General features: G+C 42.8%; 1 protein-coding gene across 1 annotated transcript; it reads right to left on the reverse strand.

Moving 5' to 3' along the window:
- Positions 1–960: 960 nt before the first annotated feature.
- Positions 961–20228, reverse strand: LYPD6 (LY6/PLAUR domain containing 6). Its single transcript, XM_018566778.1, has 5 exons — positions 20120–20228; positions 16436–16603; positions 14811–14909; positions 2133–2263; positions 961–1256 (listed from the first exon to the last, which is right to left on the reverse strand). Exons 2-5 carry the CDS (start codon positions 16551–16553, stop codon positions 1086–1088), a joined length of 519 nt encoding a protein of 172 aa, XP_018422280.1. The 5' UTR covers positions 16554–16603; positions 20120–20228; the 3' UTR covers positions 961–1085.
- Positions 20229–25355: the final 5127 nt, after the last annotated feature.

The raw sequence follows: 25355 nt of genomic DNA on the forward strand, positions 1-25355 counted from the left end.
TGTAATACAACTTCTTAGCTCCTTAGAAGAGGTCGCTGCATTAGTTTTTTTAGGCCTTTATTTTCACCTGGTGATCCTGCCAGTAACAGACTTCCTGTCCTGGGGTGATAACACTCACTTACTGTACTGTATCTATGGTGGAGCAGTGTTGTCACCCTAGGACAGGAAGTATAGAACAAGTACAGAACACATCCCATGTCCTCTTCTGTAGTCCACAGAGTTATATAGGAACATTGTAACTGACAACTGATAACAGAAAGTTATCAGCTGACAAGATTTCTGGCAGGATCAACAGGTATTTTCACTTACTGAGTAGAATATAACAAAACGCCTTTAATAGCATATTTAACAGGCCAAAAGGGCAAAAGATAGAAGTTCATTTTTAGGGTTTTCATACACTTTAACGTGCATTAAACATGCCTGAATAATACATCCATGGAGGTGCATTTAATGCAACTTAAACGCAGTAGCATGAACGGCCCTTGCATTTACAACTGGGTGTAACAATCTAATAAGACATGCCTTTTAAAATGTTCCAACTAGCGCCCCTAGATGGCGCTGACAAGTATTGGAAATTCCTATGATCGTTAGCGCCACCTAGGGGTGCTGGTGCAGTGCGAACGGCATCCGCCCAGCTATATGCCGATTGGAAGTTTTACAAATGAACCCCTAAGAGACAAATTGTAACTGAAAAGACAAAAGACAATGTGATGCAGAAAGCACTGTAAGCACAATGCAAATGAAGAAGTCCAGATGCAAACTACAAATGCAGTTACTGAGCAGCAACTTGATGATATTTTACCATTTTATGTTTGCTGGAGTTCCCCATAACGTTTTTTTTCTTAGATGTGGATCTGCACCGTAGCAAATGCTAGGGACCTATTACGTTAGCTAAGAGCTTTGCCCGTCTCATAAGATCCCCATTAAAATTCCTCATACTAATAATAAAATAGTTCTGACTAAAGAATGAACAAGACATATAAAAATAACAATGTACAAAATATACAGCGTCCATCACAATTATAAATAAATCCTATGTACACGGTACACGTATTAGCCCATTCTTGCTGCCATCCTTGGCGGTCTCATGTCAGGAATAGCCAAGAAGTGTATAGAAGGCACAGGAGGAGGCTAAAGCCTTGCGTGGAAAGTCTCTGCGAGCCATTGAGCGGGGATGTCGTGGAGAAGATGGCGTCTGTCTCGTTCCTGGGCAGAGCCATGTTACAGATATTTCCTTCACAGCATGACGTGCATACCTGCAGGAACAAAGAGAAGATGGGATATGTATTTGATTTATTTTTCCATCATAAGAATAGCTGTTGGTTTTGTACATATGTATTCAACCAGCAGGTGGAGCTCTAGGCTGCTTTTACATATTTTCCTCTCTTTCATTTGCTACTTTGTTCTAAAAGCAGTGGCTTCGTGGTTAGAACTTCTTTCAGCACTGGAGACCCCCCCGTTAAAGTCACAGTCCTTACACTATCTGCATGGAGTTTGCATGTTCTCCCTGTGCTTGTGTGGGTTTACTCCGGGCACTCCGGTTTCCCCCCCAAAAAAAAATTTCTTACCATATTTTCTTTTCAGGTCAAATGTATTGTGATGTAATACTGCATTATGGCCACTAAATACTAATGTCCTATGTTCCTCAGCTCCATCTTGTGGCCATAATGCAGTATTAAAGCACATTTCATCAAACCTAAAATACATTTAGAATGTTCGTTTTTGCCATAACTGGCACTAAATGAATGTTCACAGATATTCGATGGGTGTGTGGCCCGATACGTGTCAGGGGCCCTCATATGTTAAGGAAAAGAGGAAGAAAGCTTTATAATGACAGGCTTCCTGTTGTGTTTTTTGGGAGAGGAAGTGAAGGCAAGTTTCTCCAATCAGCCACAGGCAGCAAAAAAGGATTTTTAACCATTCTTTCCTTCCTGTATCCAAAACTAAAACAAAAACGTTATCTTTAGATACACTGTAAGGATACTGTACAGTTGCAGCTTTTAAAGAGGTATGTTACTGAACAAGCTGGAAAAATATTTTCAGTCTATGAAGATGAATTACCAGGAGTGTCTATTCCAAGGACAACAAGCCCGTGTCATATTAGCGATCACTATAGGAATGTGGATCAGTACCTTGTGGCCATGCTTCCCGCTGTCTCTGCATCCTGCGTTCAGGCAATGCTCCAGCGACACGCAGCGTTTTGTCACCGACAAACTTTCCCCCGTGGCATCCATGATATGCTGAGAGTGACAATATCGTGCATCTGGTAAAAAGACAAGATCAAAAATACAAATATTAACATCTGCGCTGACAATGTATAATAATTAAAAATGCATAAACACAAACATTTTTTCTATAAAAATTGCCATTGATAAAAGTATATTTCCCCCCCAAAAAAGTTATTTTCAGTGAACACAAAACAACAGAAATGACAAAATGTCTGTCAAATATAAAAAATTAGGCTGTGTAGAGTACATAAATAAAATACATGTAATTAGTATATTATACATCGTGCGTATATTAGCTGCTCACTCTTTGCAACAAAAGGAGGCAAGAATGTACATTGGTTACATTTAGGAGTCTACTTTTAAATGTTTCCACGTGAGATTCACACAACTTTCACCCAAAATTCACACATTTTTCTAACTGAATTCAATGATTTGAAAACATTTATCAATAGATCCTTTAGGAATTGGGTTCTTTTGCTTGCCATTCCCCTTACCCTGGAGTTCTTTATTGTCACATATCATTTTTATATGGTAAGCAATGAGTATGTATAAGCCTGTGAGCTTTATTATCATAGCCAATAAACCTCCCTCAGAGGACTCAATGCCTAATTCCACAAACAAATCTCCATGTCGTTATCGTTCTGCAATCTCAACCCACCCTGAAACAAAACAACAGGAGCGTTCTACAAACTAACATACCGCCGCAGAGGTTCAGTTATTACAAGCTGTCTGACCCATCTCTCATCTCCGCTCCACCTACACAAAAGCAACGCTCACACAGAAACAGATATGGAGTAAAGAAAGGACAACAAGATTGTCAGGATTCTGGCAATGGTAAAACATGATAAGTGATAAGCAAGACAGAGATGAACAGGTTCTCTGAAATGAAACGTATGATGTAAATAATTAAACAAAGTAAGTGTTCACTGAATGATCTTCCTCATGGAGAACCATGGGATAGGGGCTGATTGATCGGTCCACCTTCAGGTACACAGAACTGGGTCAGATGGCCATGTGGCTTTTAATTTGAAAATTATATGTGCAAATTCAGGTAACAATTGGGCTTTTTTTATATAGTGAAGCACAAATAATTTTACTGAAAATAAAGCAACAAATTCTATGTCACCAGTATCGGAGTTTAAGGAGTGCATGGCCTTCACCCTCCCAAAGAGGCTTGGAATGTGGCTGCATGGCAAAACCCTGACTGCAGCCATCAGGTGCCAAATCACAAAGCATGGTCAGAGCCAGATACAGGAATAATAGTACAAGAATCATCAAGAAGATCAAGGAAGTTAGCAGGCAGAGGACAATACTCAGAATTCCACCAACAGAAGCATATATCGTATTGTATCACGTTGTAACCAGGAGCAGATACCGGAGGTCATGTTCAAGTTGTATTTAGACCAACAGATCTGGATATAAATTCCCAAAGAACTGCGAACAGGCAACCTACAATTTTGCTCTGGTATGGTTTCAGCACAGTGGGCCACATTCAGTTCGGTTGCTGGGTGACATAAGTGGTACACTGCAGTGGGCCCATGTTGCACTAATGAATATGTACCAGTGGATAGCATGTACAGTTCCATAACACGGCGATCCAGAACAAGAGGAACACCAAAGAAAACAGTGAAGGAGTGAGGCGCTCTTGGTTTGTTATAGATTTCCTCCTTCACCTAACAATGACACTAAATTACCAAACGTCTATGGACAACTGACCATCACACCTACCACAATTCGGCCAAATGTATGTGCACACCCTCCAAATGACTGATTTCAGGTGAAGGGTACTGTTAGTGCTGCAACATACAAAGACATTTTAGACAACTGTGCACTTCCAACCTTTGGGGGAAACAATTTGGGGAAGGTCCCTTTCTGTTCCAGCATGACTGTGCCTCTGTACACAAATCCAGCTCCATAATGACATGGTTTGATGAGTTTGGTGCTGAAGAATTTGAACTCAACCCTATTAAATACCTTTGGCATGAACTAGAATTACAACAAACACTCCAAAGTCTTGTGGAAAGTCTTCCCAGTGAGGGAAGGCTATTAGAGTTGCAAAAGGTGGGGCCAACTCCATATTAAGTTATTTTTAGTTTTGAATAGGGCAGGGAAGGGTTAGTACCCCTGTAAAATTTGTATTGCTGTTTTTGTCCCCACTGCGTGGATTCACCCTTTTTATCCATCCTGGTGGTGACCATAATCAATGAAACAGAAATGAATGAGACATGTTCCAGCACATGTATGATTAGACATAGCTGGATAGAATGGTTTCCAAGTTTACATACAACGACATTAATTTAAGTGGGACAGAAGCCCCACAATGTGCTGCCAGATAAAAAGCCTTTAGGCTCAATTTACCCCTTACAGTGTCAGTACAGATATGATTGTCATGCATATAGGGCTGCAACAACTAATCGACATAATCGACTATAATCGATAAAATGGACCCAAATGCTGCCACACAGCAGAATATAGGTTCCTAGAAAGATGTCATGTCTGCTGATTTAGGATGAGACCCTCTGCATATTAAAGGAAGGGATATCAGAACCTAATGTGAAACACCAGGCAAACAGCTAAATACACAGCTGAAATATAGTACAAGTATTTACATTACAATGTATTTATGGGTGCCAAAAGATTGGCCAATCTGTACTTCCTGATTATGCGATTCCTCGTTCAGCAATCCATACTCAGCCATTTGTTTTGCTTATCATCTAGGGCAGGGGTGGCAAACACAAGGCCCGCGGGCCGAATCCGGCCCGCCGGACCTTGTAAAAAATAGTTTAAAAAAGAAAAGTTTAAAAAGAAATAGTTTAAAAAAGAATAGTTAAAAAAAAGTAATAAATAGTTAAAAATGTAACTAAATAAAAATGTAAAAATAATAAAACAAATGAAAATTTTTTACAAAGTAAATAAAAAATGAAAACCAGTCCCGCTGCCCCATCTGCGCGATTCGCGATTTTTCCCCCATCCAGCGTGCTGCGTTCTGTGCCTCTTCTTAATAAACTGTGTGCTGCTATTTTAAAGTTTATGGTAAAAAAAAAAGCAAAGTACTGATAACACAGGAGATCCACCCACAGTTTTAATAAATTGTACATTTGAATATCTGCTTGCTGTTATTCTTCCTAGGCTTCTGTTTTCAAGGCTAGTTATTACTTAAATTATTATTAAAACCAGTAGCAACTGAATGCAGAGGCAACTATTTATGATAATAGAGAGTAGATGCATAGTCCTATACAACCGGCCCTTTGAGGGTAACCATACTGCTGATGCAGCCTCCGATGAATTTGAGTTTGCCACCCCTGATCTAGGGGATCATTTTCTGCCATTATTGAATTGCCTGCAGACAGGCCCAATTAACCCAACACTATCTTTCTGTAATCCTAAACCACATGATGTCATGATAAGTATTATAGGGGTTTGTAAACACCTGGCAATTCATTATCAGATTTGGAGCTTTGACATACCATATCAGAAATGGATTTGCAGTTCTTAGGTTAAACCATGTTACAGGTTGCAGGAGGTGAACTATGAGAATAGAAAGTTTAGGGCAATCAAAGCAACAAGTAAAATCCATCAATGAACAGTATGCAGAAACCTTGCATTGTGCTAGAGCTAGATAGTCTGTTCCAGTGTTTCACCCTTTAAATGTAAGCAAAATCTTGAGTCACCCCAGTCTAAATGTAAAAAAATTATGTGTGGCCCCTTCAAAACTCAGACAAGACCCTAATCCTAGATAGGGGTCTGGTATGGATTTTAAGGGGGGCACGCAAAAACCCTTAATATTTCCCCTTCACATCAGAGTCTCTCTTTCAAATAAGGAGCCCCCTTCACATTAGAGAACCCCTTTCAAATCAGGAGCCCCATTCACATTAGAGACCCCCTTTCAAATCAGGAGCCCCATTCACATTAGAGACCCCCTTTCAAATCAGGAGCCCCATTCACATTAGAGACCCCCTTTCAAATCAGGAGCCCCCTTCACATTAGAGACCCCCTTTCAAATCAGGAGCCCCCATCACATTAGAGTCCCCCTTTCAAATCAGGAGCCCCCTTCACATTAGAGACCATTCACATTTAAGTCCCCCTTTACATCAGGGGCCCTCTCCTTTAACATTAGAATATCCCCTCTCACGCTAGGAACCCTCATTCACATCAGAGCCCCCTTTTTTCATATATGGAGCCCTGTTCACATCAGAAACACCCCTTAACATCAGAGCCCCCCCCCCCTTTAACATAAGGAGACACCATCACATCAGAAGCCTACCTGCACCATGGAAAGGCATAACGCTGTGCAAGAATTTTGAGGCACCCTGGTTAAGAAAGGCTGGTCTATTCAATGCACTTTTAACCAGACTTTAACCAGAACTTTAATAAAATGCTAGAGGGCATAATAAAGGATTATCTGGTAGAATTTGTTCAGGAAAACGGGATAGTTAATGACAATCAGCATGGGTTCAGGAAAGAATGTAACTATGTTGTAAGACTATATGTAACTATATGCTCCAACTCAGCAGCATTGCAATCTCTTGTCACATCATTCTGTCTTATACCATTTACGCCTCTGAAAATTAAAGCAAAAGAACACCTGGGCTGTGTTTTCACAGGTTCAAGTGCATTCATAGGGGGTTTACTGAACAAGTCAGATTGACACCCATAATGAACGTAAGAATTAAAAGCCACAGCCAATCAGCAGGTAGGTATCCCCAGGATGAATTGATATGCATCCTCCCTGTCCTGCTTTTCCCACCCACCTCTTCTGGGTTTTCTAATGTGCTGTCAAACTTATCTACAGGGAAACATCTGAGCAACATCATAAGCTACATCTATAATCCCCTGTGAAGGGACGGCTATTGTACGCTGATTAATTGCTGAGTGCGGCACTACATCATGGGCAGAGGACACTGATGTTTGGTAAATACACCCTGACAAAGGAAAGGGCCTCTTTCCACCTGGGAGTAAAGAAAACTTTCCTTCTCTCTAGCTGCAGACGCCAGGTGAGGCGACGATTGATATGCAGCAGGCAGTGCATAAATCACAGGCCATGTCAACCATCCAGGAGATGAGGAGATTACCTCTAACGACATTTCTCTATAGGAAAAGTCTTTAAATTCCAATTATCAAGAGTAATATAGCTACTTCTGCAACCCCACAGCTCTCCAGGATGTAGAAATGTAAAATGTGGGCCAAATTTATACAATTGAACCCTTTGCATGTAAAGTCAGTCAAGGGGCGCTGTATACCTGAAGATGGGTTATGACATATATCGCGTGATTTATCTACTGCAGCCAACTATTCCTTGCTAAACTTTCATTTTTGGAAAAGAAGAACGAGAGGCTACCTGTACATAAATGTAGAGAGGGAAATACTGTAATGTTTATAAAAACAACTCTATATATTTAAATAGTGTCAGGGTTACCATATATTTATGACTAGTTAGGCAAAAAAAGAGCAATGCCCACCACCCATATAATGGTAGCTCACCAACATTTACACAATATTGACAGAGGTTTGTAGACACCTGACCATCACACCTACTACATGGCCAAAAGAATGTGTACTCCCCTCCAAATTATTGAGTTTAGGTGTTTCCAGTGAAGGGTGAGAATACAAGGACATTTTAGATCATTGTGGGTTTCCTACCTTTTGGTACCAGTTTTGAGAAGGCCCTTCTATTTTCCAGCATGACTGTGGCCCTTTACACAACCCCAGCTCCACAATAACTAGGTTTGATGTGCTTGGTGTGGATGAACCCAAGTGGCCTACACAGAGCCCTGACCTCAACCCTACCATTGGGATGAATTGGAACGCTGATTGCAAGCCAGATCTTCTCAAACAAACATTAGCACCCGACCTCCCAAATGTACTTTGTGAATGGTCACAAATTGCCACAGACCCATTCCAAAATCTCATGGAAAGTCTTCCCAGAAGAGTGGGAGCTGTTATAGCTAACATATTGAAATATTGCATTTCATTTAACAACATTGACCTTCATATGCATGGAGTTGTGCTGTGTTATAAATTGCATGGAGTTGTGCATTAAGGAACAAGACAGGCAGCAAATCCTATTCACAAAGCTGGTTATTTTGCTTACTCGTCTTGCAGTTTGCTTTGCCATATTCACCACATTTCAAATGCGTAAGAAATTTCCCAAAAATCCCCTTTGGGGCTGAACAAGAGGAATTAATTCGGTCAGCTTAAGTATCACATGTGGGTATTACCTACTGTAAGTCAGTCTGCCTAGTAATGCCCACTGCTATAGATTGACACTCATCCATCAAAGCATTTTGATATTTACACAACCCCTATCAAGCGACAGCTGACTGCTTGCATCCTCATATGATGAGTACAGAGCCCGACTCATTTCCTAGCTGGAGGACACCCAGCATCATCTAAATATTTCCTCCCCAACCTGACTGTTCTGTCCCTTTCATTCATTCAATTTCAGTTCTTTGAATCAAAAACGTTCCACACCACATGTGGCCATTCCTTGTTTCTGTTTTCAAGAAGCTATGTACAGCACCCTGCCGGCCCCTTCCACCAGCTATGGTCTGCCTGCACTGCATAGAAAATCACAGAGACCTGGCTCTAAAATAAGGTATGTAATAAAAGCAGAAGGGTTTTAATTTTTATTATTATTATTATTATCATTATACAGGATTTATGTAGCACCAACAGTTTGCACAGCACTTTACAATATAAGGAGGACATTACAGTTACAATACAAGTCAAGACAAAATGATAAGGAGGGCCCTGCCCATGAGAGCTTACAATCTAAAATGTAATTAGCATGTTGATAAGTAGGGAAAGGATGAATCAGGGAAAGATTAAACTTCAGCTTTACAAAAAAGTTTTCGTTTTTTAGCTCTATGTACATCATTTACAAACTGTCTTGTGTAGCAAATTGTATACGTCAATCATAAAACTGGTTGAAGACAAACAGAGCAGGTTACCTATGAAACTTCCGTCCCTCTTATAGAGGACAAGAAGGCAGCAGCCAGATTTGAATTATGGTCCCATCATTGTAGACAAGTTCATTAAGTGAAGGTCGGGTCAGAGGATTCCTGGCTACCAGAGAAAAGCGTAAATCACCAAAGCTGCGATAAGATCATCGGGGATTGGAAAAACGCAAAGCTATTTAAATCCTCACCATTACCTGCAGGCTATATTTTAGTCTTAGCATAAAACAGACCAAACCAAAACAAAAGTTATCATTTCCACGCTCTGACAGGGCACATAGTTTGTACTTTCCCAGCATCCTCTTTACAAGATTTACAGTGAAAGTTGGAGATGGAGCGGTGGCGGTTTTCTACACCTCGGGGAACGGAGAGAAATATTCTTGAACTTTTACTAAAATCTGTCCTCTTTCCCGACCTGAGCCTTTTAAACTATATCTTGTTACCCATCACATAGCTGTAAACGTGTGCAAGCAAAGACTTCTGCAGCCCAGTGTCACATGATGCGTATAAGGAGACATGACCGCCATCTACAAATGAATCAATGGTTATCGTATTGATGGTCAGAAACGTATACTTCTTTGGAAGGATGATGTGCTTATTCATCTGCACAGTGGCATATCCAGAGTCAGAGTATGGCATGAATGGCACATGCCCTGGGCGCCACTTAAAGGTAGGGGCGTAGGTCAGCGGAAGTATGCAAACCCACATGGACAGCTGACTTTTTGTGTCTCCCCATCCCCTTCCTATACACATCTCCCTGCTCCGCTCTTAGCAACCAGGGGTGCTCTGGTCAGTGTCCCGCCCAGCTACTGGCAACCAGTGATATCACAGGTTGCCAGGAGCTGAGTGGGATGCCAGCCAGAGTGTTCCAGTTGCTAAATGCCAGGCAGGGAGATCTGTAAGGGCCATACATCTTAGCAACCAGAGCAGGCGGGGAGATGTGTATGCGAGTGGGGACGCCAGCCAGAGTGTACCAGGAGATTGGCGGGGTGTTGTGTATGGCCCCCACACATCTCCCCGCCCAGCTCTTAGCAACCTGGGATACTCTGGCCAGCTTCCCGCCCAGCTCCTGGCAACTAGTGATGTCACTGATTGCCAGGAGCTGAGTGGGACGCCAGCCAGAGTGTCCCAGGTTGCTAAAAGCCAGGCAGGGAGGTCTGTAAGGGCCATACACATCTCTCTGCCTGGCTCTTAGCAACCAGAGCAGGCGGGGAGATGTGTATGCGAGTGGGGACACCAGCCAGAGCATACCAGGAGCTCGGCGGGGTGTTGTGTATGGCTCTTGCACATCTCCCCGCCCAGCTCTTAGCAACCTGGGATACTCTGGCCAGCTTCCCACCCAGCTCCTGGCAACCAGTGATGTCAATGGTTGCCAGGAGCTGGGCAGAATGCCAGGGGGGCAATTTGTTGTATATACACCCCTGCATCTGCACATTGCCCCCCACATTTTATTTGATATAAGCTGCAGTTTGGTGGTCTCAGTTTTTTTCAGCTTTACTTCTCTTTTGGGTGACAGGAATACATTTATTAAAATATTCACCAATGTACTCCTGTGACCCAAAGTCAACATATAGCCAGCTACTGCTATATGTTGACGGCACAGATCCGCACTGCATCCGGGAAGGAGCAATCGAAGGAGTCTTGTTCAGCCTCGATTTCCCCCATCCATGATGGGCTATTGTATTCTGACAGTGCAGCTGTCAGAATTCCCAAACTCTGACTGCATCTGATTGGCTGCAGTCACTGTTGGGGCGACAATTTTCAGCTTGGCGCCTTCAATCGATTCCTTCCCGGCTGCAGTGTGGCGGTATAACCCAATGGGTTAATTCCTGGAGCCCCTCTTTAAGGTAATGTCACCGCTCCATCTGCACAGATGAATACTTTCCTAGTTTGGATGGGGCCCGGCCTCCGTTGATTCGTCCTGGGGCCCGGCCTCCGTTGATCCGTCCTGTGGCAGATGTCCTCTTCAGGCCGTGCCTGCTCAATACATCCCCATTGACTTTTATGGGACCGTTCTCCCAGCTGGTAGGTAAATGAGCCCCATAGAAGTCAATGGAGATCTACTGTACAGGCACGGCCATGAAAAGAAGACATCCACCACAGCATGTAAATGGGTTCCGGGCCCATCAGCACTTGGTAAGTATTCATTTGTGAGGAGGGAGGAAGCAGTGACGTCACCTTAAAGGGGCCTAAACTATAAGTGCACTTTGTTTTAAAGTCCACTTATCCTTTATCCTTGACCTGGGAACTCAAAATCATAGATACCACCATTGGAATCCCTTGGAGGTCAAAGAATCTATTGGATAGTTCAACTCTCCAGCATCCACCAAAAATGAAATATTTGTAAATGACCCTTTAGGGGACCTGTACATGAGCAAAAGGCTACAAAATCTATTCTGGCTTCTTTCCATGGGAATAAAATCAAGTAGCCGGAATCTGTTTGTCACTCACATGGATGGGTGAGCGGGGGAGGGAAACGTGTAATCAGGAGATATTTAAGGAACCGATACTGTAAAGCAGTATCTATCCCTATTTGCAGTTCATCTGCTCGGCCCCTGGAGTGAATCTGGAGTCATGGAAACGGCTTTTATCTGATGGGAGACGTTAAGTGGATATTAGAATATTGTGTTGCGCAGATTAATGGCTGATTAGATTCTGCCAGCCTCCTTCACATCTTCTATCACTGGTACAGATCTGCAGACAGTTTTGTCTCCTGTGCAGTCACCGGAGTGAACCGACTTTAAAGGGCAACTCCAGCCCAGCAGCTGAATACACCATGGGGAGGCATTCATAGGATCTGCTTACCTGCTGAAAGGTTTGTAAAAAAATGAGCTTACTCTTGTGATCACTCATCCCTGATAACTTTGAGGTAGCAATGCTTCAGAATATGTGCCACTGCTGCCCGACCTACTTCCTGCTCTAGCAGTGATCAACACTGCACTAGTGGCATCCACGGTGCCTTGTTAAATCATTTAATGTATCTTTTAAATGCCGGCAGTGTAAGTACCTGAATTTGACCTGATATCAGCTTCTTGCCGTCCCTGTACAGCAGGGCTGAGGTGTGGGAGGTAAAACCACCATAACGTGCCAATCAGTTTGTGTGCTGACAAGAAGCATGCTAATAGGAGGAGAAAACAGAGTGACAAGGTGAACTAATCACTGTGCTGCTTCTCCTTTCACTGTTCAGTCACAGTTTGCAGTTCAGTTTTGGGCACCAATTCACAAAAAAAGATGTTGAGGAAATGGAGAGAGTGCAGAAAACTAAACTAAACTGATAAAAGACATAGAGGACCTCAACCATGAGGGAAGATTAAAGTATAACTAAAAGCTCCTGTATGACAAATACCAAATCCAGTTACAGTAAACTCCCAGTTATCCATCACCCACAGGGGTAACTGTAGTTTTTGGTTGCTTGAGCCTCAATACTATCTCTCAGGCAACCAGAAGCACAAAGACTTAGTGATGATATCACTGGGTCCTGCATTGCATAGAGTAGCACAGGGACCTAGTGATAATATCACTGGGTTCTGCATTGCATAGAGAGGTTCAGGGCCCTAGTGATGATATCACTGGGTCCTGCATTGCATAAAGAACCATATGGGCCTAGTGATGATATCGCTGGGTCCTGCATTGCATAGAGAGGTTTGTGGACCCTAGTGATGATATCACTGGGTCCTGCATTGCATAAAGAACCACATGGACCTAGTGATGGTATCACTAGGTCCTGCATTGCATAGAGAAGTTCAGGGACCTAGAGATGTTATCACTGGGTCCTCCACTGCATAGAGTAGCACAGGGACCTAGTGATAATATCACTGGGTTCTGCATTGCATAGAGAGGTTCAGGGCCCTAGTGATGATATCACTGGGTCCTGCATTGCATAAAGAACCACATGGGCCTAGTGATGATATCGCTGGGTCCTGCATTGCACAGGTCCCTGTGCTACTCTATGCAATGCAGGACCCAGTGATATCATCACTAAGTCTTTGTGCTTCTGCTTGCCATAGAGTAGCACAGGCACCTAGTGATGATATCACTAGGTCCTCCATTGCATAGAGTAGCACAGGGACCTAGTGATGATATCACTAGGTCCTCCATTGCATAGAGTAGCACAGGGACCTAGTGATGATATCGCTGGGTCCTGCATTGCATAGAGAGGTTCAGGGATCCAGTGATGATATCACTGGGTCCTGAATTGCATAAAGAACCACATGGACCTAGTGATGGTATCACTAGGTCCTGCATTGCATAGAGAAGTTCAGAGACCTAGCGATGTTATTACTGGGTCCTCCACTGCATAGAGTAGCACAGGGACCTAGCAATGTTATTGCTGGGTCCTCTACTGCATAGAGTAGTACGGGACCTAGTGATGATATCGCTGGGTCCTCCATTGCATAGAGTAGCACAGGGACCTAGTGATGATATCGCTGGGTCCTCCATTGCATAGAGTAGCACAGGGACCGAGTGATGATATCGCTGGGTGCTCCTTTGCATAGAGTAGCACAGGGACCTAGTGATGATATCGCTGGGTCCTCCATTGCATAGAGTAGCACAGGGACCGAGTGATGATATCACTGGGTCCTCCATTGCATAGAGTAAGCACAGGGACCTAGTGATGATATCACTAGGTCCTCCATTGCATAGAGTAGCACAGGGACCTAGTGATGATATCGCTGGGTCCTGCATTGCATAGAGAGGTTCAGGGATCCAGTGATGATATCACTGGGTCCTGAATTGCATAAAGAACCACATGGACCTAGTGATGGTATCACTAGGTCCTGCATTGCATAGAGAAGTTCAGAGACCTAGCGATGTTATTACTGGGTCCTCCACTGCATAGAGTAGCACAGGGACCTAGCAATGTTATTGCTGGGTCCTCTACTGCATAGAGTAGTACGGGACCTAGTGATGATATCGCTGGGTCCTCCATTGCATAGAGTAGCACAGGGACCGAGTGATGATATCACTGGGTCCAAAAATAAGATATGTAACACAAATGGAAAGTTTTCATTTAAACATTTCAATAGCATGTTGGTGAGGGGGATACGGAGGAACCAGGGAAGGCAACACATAAGCAGATTAAACTACAGCTTTCATGAATACAGAGCTGCATTTGTGTCTCGGATATCTGTCTGGAGTTCAGCTTTAAAGAGTTACAATGACAATACCGGTCAGGTCTGGCGGTGTGGTTGATGACTGAATCATTATCATTTTGCTGGAACTTGGTTTCCTTTGTGTTGGGTACTTAAAAAGTTGAGAAGGGACATGTCATGATGAAATAAGTTCCATCCAGGCTGAAGCAAGGTGTAATATGCAACGGTTTAAGAGAGGGAGGTGTCATTACAATGTTCAAAAATTCCAAATATCCCCCCTGACTCATCGCGGTGATCGATCTGTCCCCCACCACGATGAGTCAGGAAAAGGTTAACTTCAACTGTGAAAGTGATTAGAAAGTCCAGGGCGGAGGGGCTGGGCGTGACAATCCAAAGTTACAAACAGTCAGTGTTCTAAAGTCACACATTTCCCGGGTGTAACAAATGTGCTTTTATCACCAGGGCAAAAATATTCACTGTGTGTCCGTCATTATAGGATTAGAGAAGAAGATTTCATGCATGAGAGCACTTACCTCTCGGGCAGTAGACATCTGGGGCCCAGCGATTGCACTCATAATTGTCCTTCGCCTTTTCGCAGGTGAAACATTTAAATCCTCCGGGGTACGGCGTTGCTACGAAAACAAATCCTCAACAGTCAGAAAACCCGGATGTGTCAAGTGTGACTTTTTTAATCTTATTGCAGAAAAGCATACAAAGAATTGCCAAAAAAAAACAATTTTCTAAATAAATCTCATAAAAGTTACACTTGTTATGCAAAATATTGTCAGATTGAGGGCTGGTGCACACCTAAGGTATTTATCGTGCGGATTTAGCCACGCGATATCGCGCAAAACACAGATTCGCATTGAAGCCAATAGAGGCTGTTCACACCTTTGCATTGTGTCGTGCGGGTGGCGAAATTGCCTGTCATGCAGGAGCTTTTTTTTGGATGGTTGTTGCGCGGTTTTGGTCCCACAGACATCTCTATGCATTGAAAATCGCGTGGTTTTCAAATGCACAAAAACAGCTCGACAGCTCAATCGCCTAGGTGTGAACCTGGCCTTAAAGGAGAACTATGAGGTGAGTGCTTTGCACTCAGCCTCATAACCTGAGCCCACCTGTGACAATGAAACTGTCACAGGTCGGCTCAGTAGAACGGGAAGTGAGCGAACACATACCGGCGTTGGCTCACTTCTCGATCATCTCCCCGCAGGTGAGCCGTGACAGGGGAATGACTGGATTCCCCCCTCCCCTGTCCGATCCTCCAACGCTGACTGGCGGAACGAACGGGGGAGGGGGGCGGGTACAGCAGGCTCTGCCTCTAGATAGGCAGAGCCAGCTGTCACTCACACAGCTGGGCGGATCCAGACATAATTGTCGGGATCCGTTTCAGCTGCGGCGTCTCAGTATAGGAGAACTATGGGGAAAAGCACTGACCCCATAGTTCTCCTTTAAAGAACAGCTCCAGGTTTTAGAAAAATGAACCCTTGCAGTGAAGCTACCACCTCACTGCAAGGGTTAACTGCTCGTTTTTGGTCTAGGGGCGCAAATAAAGAAGATATACTCACCTGACCTTCGTTCCCACCTGGCTGCTATAGCGTTCCCCGCAACCTCTTCTCCCCTGGTCTCCACCGGTCTAGGGACCTGTGATGTCATCACATCTAATGCAGGTCCAATAGATATGAGGACGCTGAGGGACAAACCACACCTGGAGCGGAGGGAGTGAGAGGTCACTGCCACAGGACCGAGGATCGGGTGAGTATATCTTTTGCATTCTGGCCCCTAGACCAAAAAGAGCACAAGCAAGGGGTGGAGAGGCAACTCTACTGAGCTTCCAGAGACTGATATTAGCAAATTCCACAGAAAGGATGAACGCTTTTTAAAGCTCACATTCACCTGGTATTAATCTTGACTTAGAGCAGCACAAAACCACACCAGTAAGATTGTACAGATATTTGATGACTGGTTCTTCTGATTGAATATAAAACAAATGTTGCCAAAAATTTAGAAAAACCCTTTAAAACACCCGAAAACCTTTAAAAAGAAAATAACAAGGGCAGTGCCTTCTCTTCCTAACCAATCCCTTTACAAAGTGTCCTCTCCAGGACTACCAGTGTACTTCCATAGTTCAAAGAACAGATCCGGACGGATGTCTTACTTGATGGGTAGAGATACACAATATCCTGCGCTGTGAACTCTCGCGATTGAACGGCACTCAACCAATCAGCTATGTGGCTAAATAACAGGAACCAGGCCAGAGCTGGCCACCTTTCCATCGCAGAATGGGGTCCAATTCATGCAGCCATCAGTGAGCCCATCCTAAGCCCTGAGAGTAGAAATAAAGTACATATGTATTAGAATTAGTACACACTGCGGTGCCGCAGCTAAGCCATCTGCACTGTTATAAGAATACAGTCCACCTCTCCTTTGGAAAATACTAATCTCTTGGCTGTCAAGTGGCTTCAGTACCTGACCCAGGACGAACACGCAGGTCAGAAGTTCTGACTTCACTCTGACACTACTGATCGGATCAAGTTAGTGACTAAAAAGGTACTCAAGCCTCAGACAGCCAGGCAACTAGCATGCATAACGGAGGAGAGCAGCTCTGGTGTTACACTAATCCATAGAATTTTGCACAATTCGATAAACATTTTCTAGCCTGCTGTAAAGACAAAAGTCGAACAGTTATCGCAGTTGTGCACTTTCCATCAACTGTGCGGTTATCGTAGGAGAACGCGCTCGCAGACGAAAATCGTGCGATAATCGTAAGGTGTATGGGCACCTTAAGCATCTTCTGCCATAAACGCTTCTTTCCACCATTTCTTTTTTTTGTCTGTACGCTGAGTTGCACATGCGCAGCTCAGCGCAGAGACCTGGCATGCTGAGATGAATTAGCTCCTGTGTGCATGTGCGGGAATTACATCATTGGGGCCCAGACAATCAAGAGGCCGAACATTTGAAACACAATAGAAGACCGGGGAGGAGATGGAATTGCCAGTGAGGAAGGAGCGCAGCGCCTGAGGGGATCGGTTTGGCAGGTAGGTTTGCCATAAAGTGCTAATATGCTGTGCAGCTACCGTAATACCTAAAAGCTCCTTTTTTATTTTATTTTTTTATTTTTTTACACCTTTACTTCCACTGTAAAAGAAAAATCAGGGTATATGTTCAAGCAGGGTTCCAAAAGCCTTATATACGCCTAATAAAAAAGTAAACATTATTTAGGAAAGAAAATGCGTTATAAAGTTATTGTTAATTGCTGCATACTGATTCTGTTAAATCCGGTTTATGAATCAATGCATCAATGACCCCTGGTCACGAAAGAGTTAAACAAAGCTCGAGTTTTAGAAGCTAGTGGGGCTTACCAGAATATATTTATTTATTGCTGTTTAATAATATTACACTAAGTGCCTAAAGAAGGAACATTGACAAAACAAGCACATTATTGATGTACAACGCTAATGAAAAAAAAACATTTAATCTCTGAGCTACAGCCGCCACGCGTGTTATTCCCTGGCACCGTATGACAGGATGTTTTTCCAAATTAAATCCACCTAAAAAGTCCTGAAAAAACAGAAAATCCCATAAACTGGCTTTGTTTATTTATTTAAAAGGAACTGCTTTAATAACCATAATCCTTTGGTGTCATGACCACGGTTATTAATCCAGTTGGAGACAATGTACCGGGGAATTACTGATTAACAAAACACAGGATGTAGCCATTTACTCTTCCAAAGTAAAATAAATATACGCTAGTGACCATGGAGAAGTTAAGTCTTAAAGCTAATGGGGCTCATTTTCTATGAGGAGACACAGGGTGGCCACCAATCAGGTGCTAACTTTAATCTAAGCAGCACTGATAACAAAAATGTTGGGACTTTGGCTGCCACTTTATCTTGGTTTAGTTTTTTTGTTTAAATGAGGTGTAATGATTGGTACATGCAAAACTGATTTGTCAGTCACAGATTTTCAAGGTTCTTCAACAAATGCAACTATGCACAAATAAATTGCTATTATTTTGTAAATATGCACATGTCTGGTTACCCAATCCCTGATGGAACAGCAAATCAGAAATGGTGGTTGTGAATGTACTGATCCATACAAATGGCCAAGGCTGACCCAATGCTGCCATGGCAGCCTGTTTGTTTTATTATTTTATTGCATTTAATTTTTTTTAATACAATAGATTTATATATATTAACTCTAACCCCTCTTTTTTGTGTTAGTTACATCCATTGTAAGACACTCCTGGTCTCCCCATGCTCTCCTGTTAGTTTTGGCTTCACTATTGCCTAATAAGTAGGGCTTTTAGAGAGTCAGGAGGAGTCTGATCAAAATGTCTTTTAATCTACAGGAAATACCCAGAAAATACGTTCCTTGTAATACGAAGCTGGAATAAACTACTGTGGATTTCACTTCTGAGTCTTCTTCTTGGTGAGTTGACACTGCCTGTGAATTTTGTTGAGTCAGCAAGTTGCCCTACTGTCCACACAGACTGGATCTCAGGAGAAATGTGTTTTGCATTAAACAATATTTAAGACAGAACACACTTGGCACCGTTTCACAGGATGCATGCTAACAAGCATGTCAGTATATAAAAAGAAACAGTTAACAAGCCATTTAAAAAAATCTGATTCTCTACTATTGAATTCTTAAAATGATGCAGTTTTACCTGTTGGAGATTAATTATTATTTACTTATATGTTCCCCCTGTCAGATCAGAAGAAGTGTCAGGATGGAAGGCTGTCCTATCACCTGTTTGAGCCCAATGCTGGCAACATTTTAAAATCATTATATGATAAAAAGAGATGTCAGCAATACATGAAAAAACAACAGTTGTTGTTGATTGACAGTTTTACCCTTGTCCAGCAATTCCAACAGAGTCTCATTTATTAACCCATGAGTTCAGGTAAGAGGTAGGTCAGCCATCGCAGTGCTTATACATCACTGGACTACCATTTCTACCATCACATGGAGAGAATACAAGAAAGTAACAGCACATACACCTGTCCCTGAGAGGTAAGGTAGCATCCTACAAGTGGAGTTTCAGATTCAGATTTCAGATTCAAATGTCCATTTCGTATGGTTTCTCGTTACGCTAATAGGTCAATTGGCAGATCTGCTTATTTACAATGGCCAAGAGCCAATAAAAAACAAACCTCTATTCTGTACCGTCATAAAAAATCCACAAAGCATAATTATTTAAGGAGGAACTTCAGGAATTAACAAAATTAACCCTTGAGGTGGGGCTAACCCCACACTGCAAGGGATAACTGCTTGTTCTGGTCTATGGGCTGGATTAAAGATGATATACTCACCTGATCCTCGATCCCACCTGGCTTCTAGACCGCTCTCCGCAGTCTTTTTTCCCCCAGGCTCCAGCGGTATAAGTCCATCTGACGTAATCAGGTCTAATGCAGGTCCATTCACCTGTATTAAACATGAGGATGCTGAGGGACATACCACAGCGACAGTGGAGGGAGCGAGAGGTGATTGCTGACTGCTGCAGGACCGAGGATCAGGTGAGTATATCCTTCATATTCTGGCCCCTAGACAAAAGCGAGCAGTTAACCCTTGCAGCGTGGGGGTAGCCCCAATGTAAGTGTTCATTTGGTTAATAGCTTGAGTTCCTTTTTAACCTCTTCATTGCAATCTTTTACTGATAAATTCCCAGAACGTCTTGAAGGATGCTGATATCCGGAAGTACTGCAACAGTTTTGTTGCTACAGAGACTATCATATGTTTTTTACTTATCAATAAAAGTCCCGGGATTAGTAAATTGGTAAAAGAAAAAACTGAATTACAGACGCAGAATACAAGTAACAGAAGTGAGCAATATACTCACAGAGTCAGTGAACAGAATATTCTCCCCACCATATGGAAAGAAGTATTTCAGCCTTAACCTCTTAGGTAACAATGAAGCGATGTTGTGTTCCAGCACCGCATGTCCATCCATAGCCTGAAACATAAACATGTTTGTTAATCTCTTCATCTTTTATCCTATCGATTATTTAACTTAAAGTAGATGTAAATGATATCTGAATAAACTTTACTTTCCTCAAGACAAGTGCATCATAAACGATTACCATTACATAATAAATGACTGCGTTCACCTTTTTTTCATTCTTTGTTGCATCTCTGTGCTGCTGATAACCTGCAACTTATTTGCAGCCACTTCCTGTCTGCATGCATGCCATCGATGGCTGAATGGAATTTTATAGGGTGGGTTTCCTGATGATAACAACAGTGGCACATGCATACATAACGTGTGTGGCAATGGCCACCTCCCATAGTCTTTATCAGAAATACATGTGACAGAATGACCACTAGCCATGTGGGTTTCGCTCTGAATCAAAATTCGTACGAATTTTTCGAAATTCGGACACATCCGAATTTCCGAATCCCAATGCACCCGAATGTGTCCGAATCTGAATTTATGTTTCGGAATTTAGGATCCCATCCGCATTTAGTTCAAAGACGAAACTGAATCAGACATGTGACGTTTCTGGCCAATCAGATGTTTTTTGGTTTAATGCATCCGAATGGGTCTTAACACAAATTTTCGTGACGGCAACATGGGAGCAATATATATACATATAATACTAAAGCTGAGGCTCCTAGATCCGAACGGCATTTGGGATTAGGGATGCGCTCAATCTCGAGCAACAGTTCGACTCAAACATCGCTAGTTCGTGTGTTCGGCGATCACACGAACTGTCAGGGCGTTCATCGCAGGCTGTTTGCCCGCTGAGCTCCCTACAATGCATTGTGTGCATTGGAGAGCCCTGATTGGGTAAAGCAATGCACCTGACCACAGGTCAGGTGCACGACTTTGCCCAATCACGGCATTGTGCACTGAAGAGCCATGATTGGGCAAAGTAATGATGACTTTGCCCAATCATGGCTCACAGCCAAGTCCCAACCCCACACTATATAAGGCTGCTTATGTAGTGTGTTGCTGGAGTTAAATAAAGACTGTTTCTTTCTTTCTGTTTCTTTCTTTTATTATTTTGACTTTTTTTTTTTTCAGCAGCAGGTTCTTTTGCTGCATCATTGCTGTTCTCCCATCCGTGTCGCAAGTGTTTCCGTTTTATTTTTATTTTTTAATATATATGTAATAAGCCATTGTACAACAATTTATAGTGCACCAAGCACCACATTCGATAAAGTATTTCACCCAAGTACCAATTTCCCACCCCATATTTTCTAATAACATGTTATAATAAGCCCCCACATCATGTCTGAAAGGCCACAAGGAGACAGGTGTGTGACAGGTATATATAATTATACCACATGACCGGTCACACATTCCAACGTAGTCACAAACTTTGATAGAACACCGGAATGCGATACAGTGCGTTTCAGAGGCTGACCACTCTGGAACGCACTGTTTATGGTGTGAACCGGCCCTTAGATTGGATTCTAGTAGTTAAATGGGTTGGTTTATTTTTTCACACTATCTTACTTTTTTCTATGTTGTCTCTTCCTTTTCTCTTTTAATGCTTTTTTCCTCTGATCTCTAATAATGAATCTTGTTGATAGAAATATTAAATGTGGCACACGTAATTTGGAAAGTGTGGAAGCATGGATTTATAAAAGGGACTGTAATACTGTAATGTAATTTGTCTCTGGTCTATAAATAGCGCATGCGCTATTTTTTGTGATTGCACCGCACTGGAAAGCGGGGCATTGCTGTACCACGATTGTTCCGGTGTGTGGTAATCGCACTGTGGGCGGGAGGCGTGTCTGCAGTGCTATGAATCTGAATGGCACCCCCACGCCCTCTCCTGCCCCAGAACGTGGGGAGGTTTTGTGGATGCGATCCAGTGCGTTCATGGCACAGAACCTGAGCTAGACACACTGGATAGTGTGAACGGCACTCATACTCACTTCTCCCTGTTCCAGCAAGATTTCGGCTTTGCAACTTGCTGGTGTCACCAGCCACTTGTCAAAATCCTCCCGGCCAGGTCTGTGCATGCGTTCTGCATTCTCCATTCAGTAGTATGGAGAATTCATACCCCATGTTGCAACAGAATACGTACTCTCCCTAGAGGATGTGACTGGGAGTATTTCGACAAGCCGCTAGTGTATGATCTGACTTCTTTTAGGCAAAAATGTCTGCCAGCTACAAATCCACTGCTGCAGTTTCACCAACTACCAAGGGTGCAGTTGTTTTGGGGGTTCAGTACACAAAAGGGGCCACAATATTCCTTGGGTTTACCCATTATGATTCGAGAGCCACTTTACATACAGAAACACACACGGAAGCCCTCAGGTGTAGATAGAACTAATACTAATAGCTATCTGGTCTCACAACATCCAAATCAAGTTAATTAAAACGTGTTGTGTCCCTAATATCAAACTATTATCTGACTCTACAGGTTTGGTTGTAAAACATACCTCGCTTTGCCAGTTATGGGATTAACTAAATCAAGAAGAGCTCCATTATAATAATCTGTTACACAACGTTCTCTGAGCAGACGTCAGTCGGTGTTGCCAAGAGCACAGACAGCGGGAATGCATCTCTCCTCCAGAAAAATGCTGATGAGTCTGTCTCAAGGCGAACCAATGTCTCCAACAGCATTTTAGAGAAGTTCAGTGGAAGTGTCTGCTTTATGACTGGGGCAAAGTTCACAGCTGCTTGGAGGGACAATTCATATTTTGGATCCAGTTGCCTTTGTTCCATTGTTTCTCCATATTTAATCCCTCTTTTACATCTGCTGTATAGATCTATATACAGAAATGTACCATGAACATGCCGTAAGTGTTAACATTATCTTAAGGAGAACTAGCCATGAATGAATTTATTCTGGTGTCTCAGTGTACTGTACAGCCTCAAATTATTGTAATTATGTAGGAATACATATGAAAGATTTATAGATTTAAAGATATATTTGCCCACCTGTTTAGATTTCTTTACCTGAGCCTTACACTTCAGCTTGAGTTAGGTGCCAAATGTCACCTGAACTTTGACAGCTGCTGCTCTGTAAACCAGCGTTTCCATCATGGCGCCTTTTACAAGTATGCAAAATCTAGGGGCACCCCTGTCTATAAAATGTAAAAAAACTAAGTGTGGATCTTCTCCCTTTACACCAGAGTCCCCCCTTTCACATTAGACGACCCTCTGGAGCCCCATTTACATCAGAATCCCCCATCCTTCACATCAGGAGCCCCCTTTACATTAGAGTTCTCCATTTCACATTAGAAGCACCCCTTCAAATCTGGAGCCCCATTCACATCAGAATCCCCCTTTCATATCAGAAGCCCCATCCTTCACATCAGGAGCCCTCTTTACATTAGTGTTCTCCATTTTACATTAGAAGCCCCCCTTCAAATCTGGAGCCCCATTCACATGAGAAGGCCCCATTTTATTTCAAAACCCCTACGCATCACATCAGAGGCTCCACCCTTCACAAAAGGAGCCCCCCTTTAAATTAGAGTCCCCCCTTTCACATTAGAAGCCCCCCTTCAAATCTGGAGCCCCATTCACATGAGAAGCCCCCCTTTCATATCAAAAGCCCCCCTCTTCACATCAGAGGCTTCACCCTTCACATCAGGAGCCCCCTTTACATCAGAGTCCCCCCTTTCACATTAGAAGCCCCCATTCACATTTGGAGCACCCTTCGCATCAGAGGCTCCCCCCTTCACATCAGGAGCCACCTTTACACCAGAGTCTCCCCTTGAGAAAACATTTGAAGCCACCCCTGGCAAAGCCAGAAGGCACCCTGGTTGAGAAAGGCTACTGTAAGCTGCCTAACAACACCCACCATCTTCCAGCTCCTGAGTGTGCATAACAATATCAACTAACAATGTCATTATTTAAGAATAGAGACAAGTACAAGCCTGTGTTCTTTGATGCTGTTATGCACCAATGATTCTGCATTGCACGGGATGAGACAGAGGGCCCACCCACATCTTGGGAGCACTGGACAGCAGAGGAGCGCACCGGCTGTATGTGGAGCAAGAAACAAGCTAAGTATATAACGTAATTCATCATCTCCTAGGAAAATAAAGCAGTCAACTCTTGCAGTGGGTAGAGGGACCTACTGCAAGGGTAAAGGCTTGCAGCTTTAATGTTCTATAGAGTTCTTGGAATACGTCAGCCCTAAATAACCGATTAAATTATCCCAGAAAATGTTAATTGGTGTAAAAAAAATGGACATCTTACAATAAATAGACCAATCATTACACTCGGTAAGATAAAATAAAGATAAGATTCCAGGTTACAGAGGAATCGTGGGAAAGGCTTCAATGGTCCATCACCTGACAGCTGGTCCATCTAGTCTTTTCTCCCGGCTCCTCTCCGTCCTTTGGACCTCAGACAGTCAGAGCTGGAAGCTTAACAAGCCGGCCTCAATTAAAGACGCATAATTAGGAAGCAAACGCCATCAGCGTACAAATTAATCTTGTGACTGTGAAAACGTGACAACCAGCTTTAATGACACATCGATCTCATGGTACAATTACCTCTCGTCTTATTTGCTCAATCTACAATTTAACATATTTGACAGTCTGTCACGTAGATGAAATTAAATCGGCTGCTGATGTTTACTTTGCGATTGGCTCGTTTCTATTCAGGGAGGAATTAGCAGGAATTCCCCCGAGTCTATAAAATGATACAGAAAGTTCCTAATTCAAAAAATAAAACAGAATTCCAACCAAACGGCTGAAATGTTGTGATCACCCAAAGATCTTATTACCTTCCTGTTTATGAGTAGATATTAAAATAAAGATATTTTTTGTTATAGTCATTCCGAATGAATATTATAAGGAAACAATTGTATCAACTTGCATTGGTAATTGGCTAATGCAGGTGTCAGCTTCTGAAATTTGGTCTGGTTGATTATTGGGAGTGGGAGCATTGGCACTCATTTCTTTTGAAGCTGATCTCAATGCAGAGATAAAGCAATTAGGCCATTATGTGATAGAACAATAAAACCAATTACCAGCTTTTTGCTGCAATATTCATCTTCAATCTAGACATTTCCCCTGCAGTTCTTGTATCTGCCACTAGATGTCCTCAGTCTGATGGTCAGCATTATACAGCCCACTTCATCTGAACTCGGGTCATTCTGGAACCC

This window comes from Nanorana parkeri, unplaced genomic scaffold, assembly GCF_000935625.1.
Source record: "Nanorana parkeri isolate BGI_ZX_2015 unplaced genomic scaffold, ASM93562v1 scaffold974, whole genome shotgun sequence".
Classification (NCBI taxonomy): Eukaryota; Metazoa; Chordata; class Amphibia; order Anura; family Dicroglossidae; genus Nanorana; species Nanorana parkeri.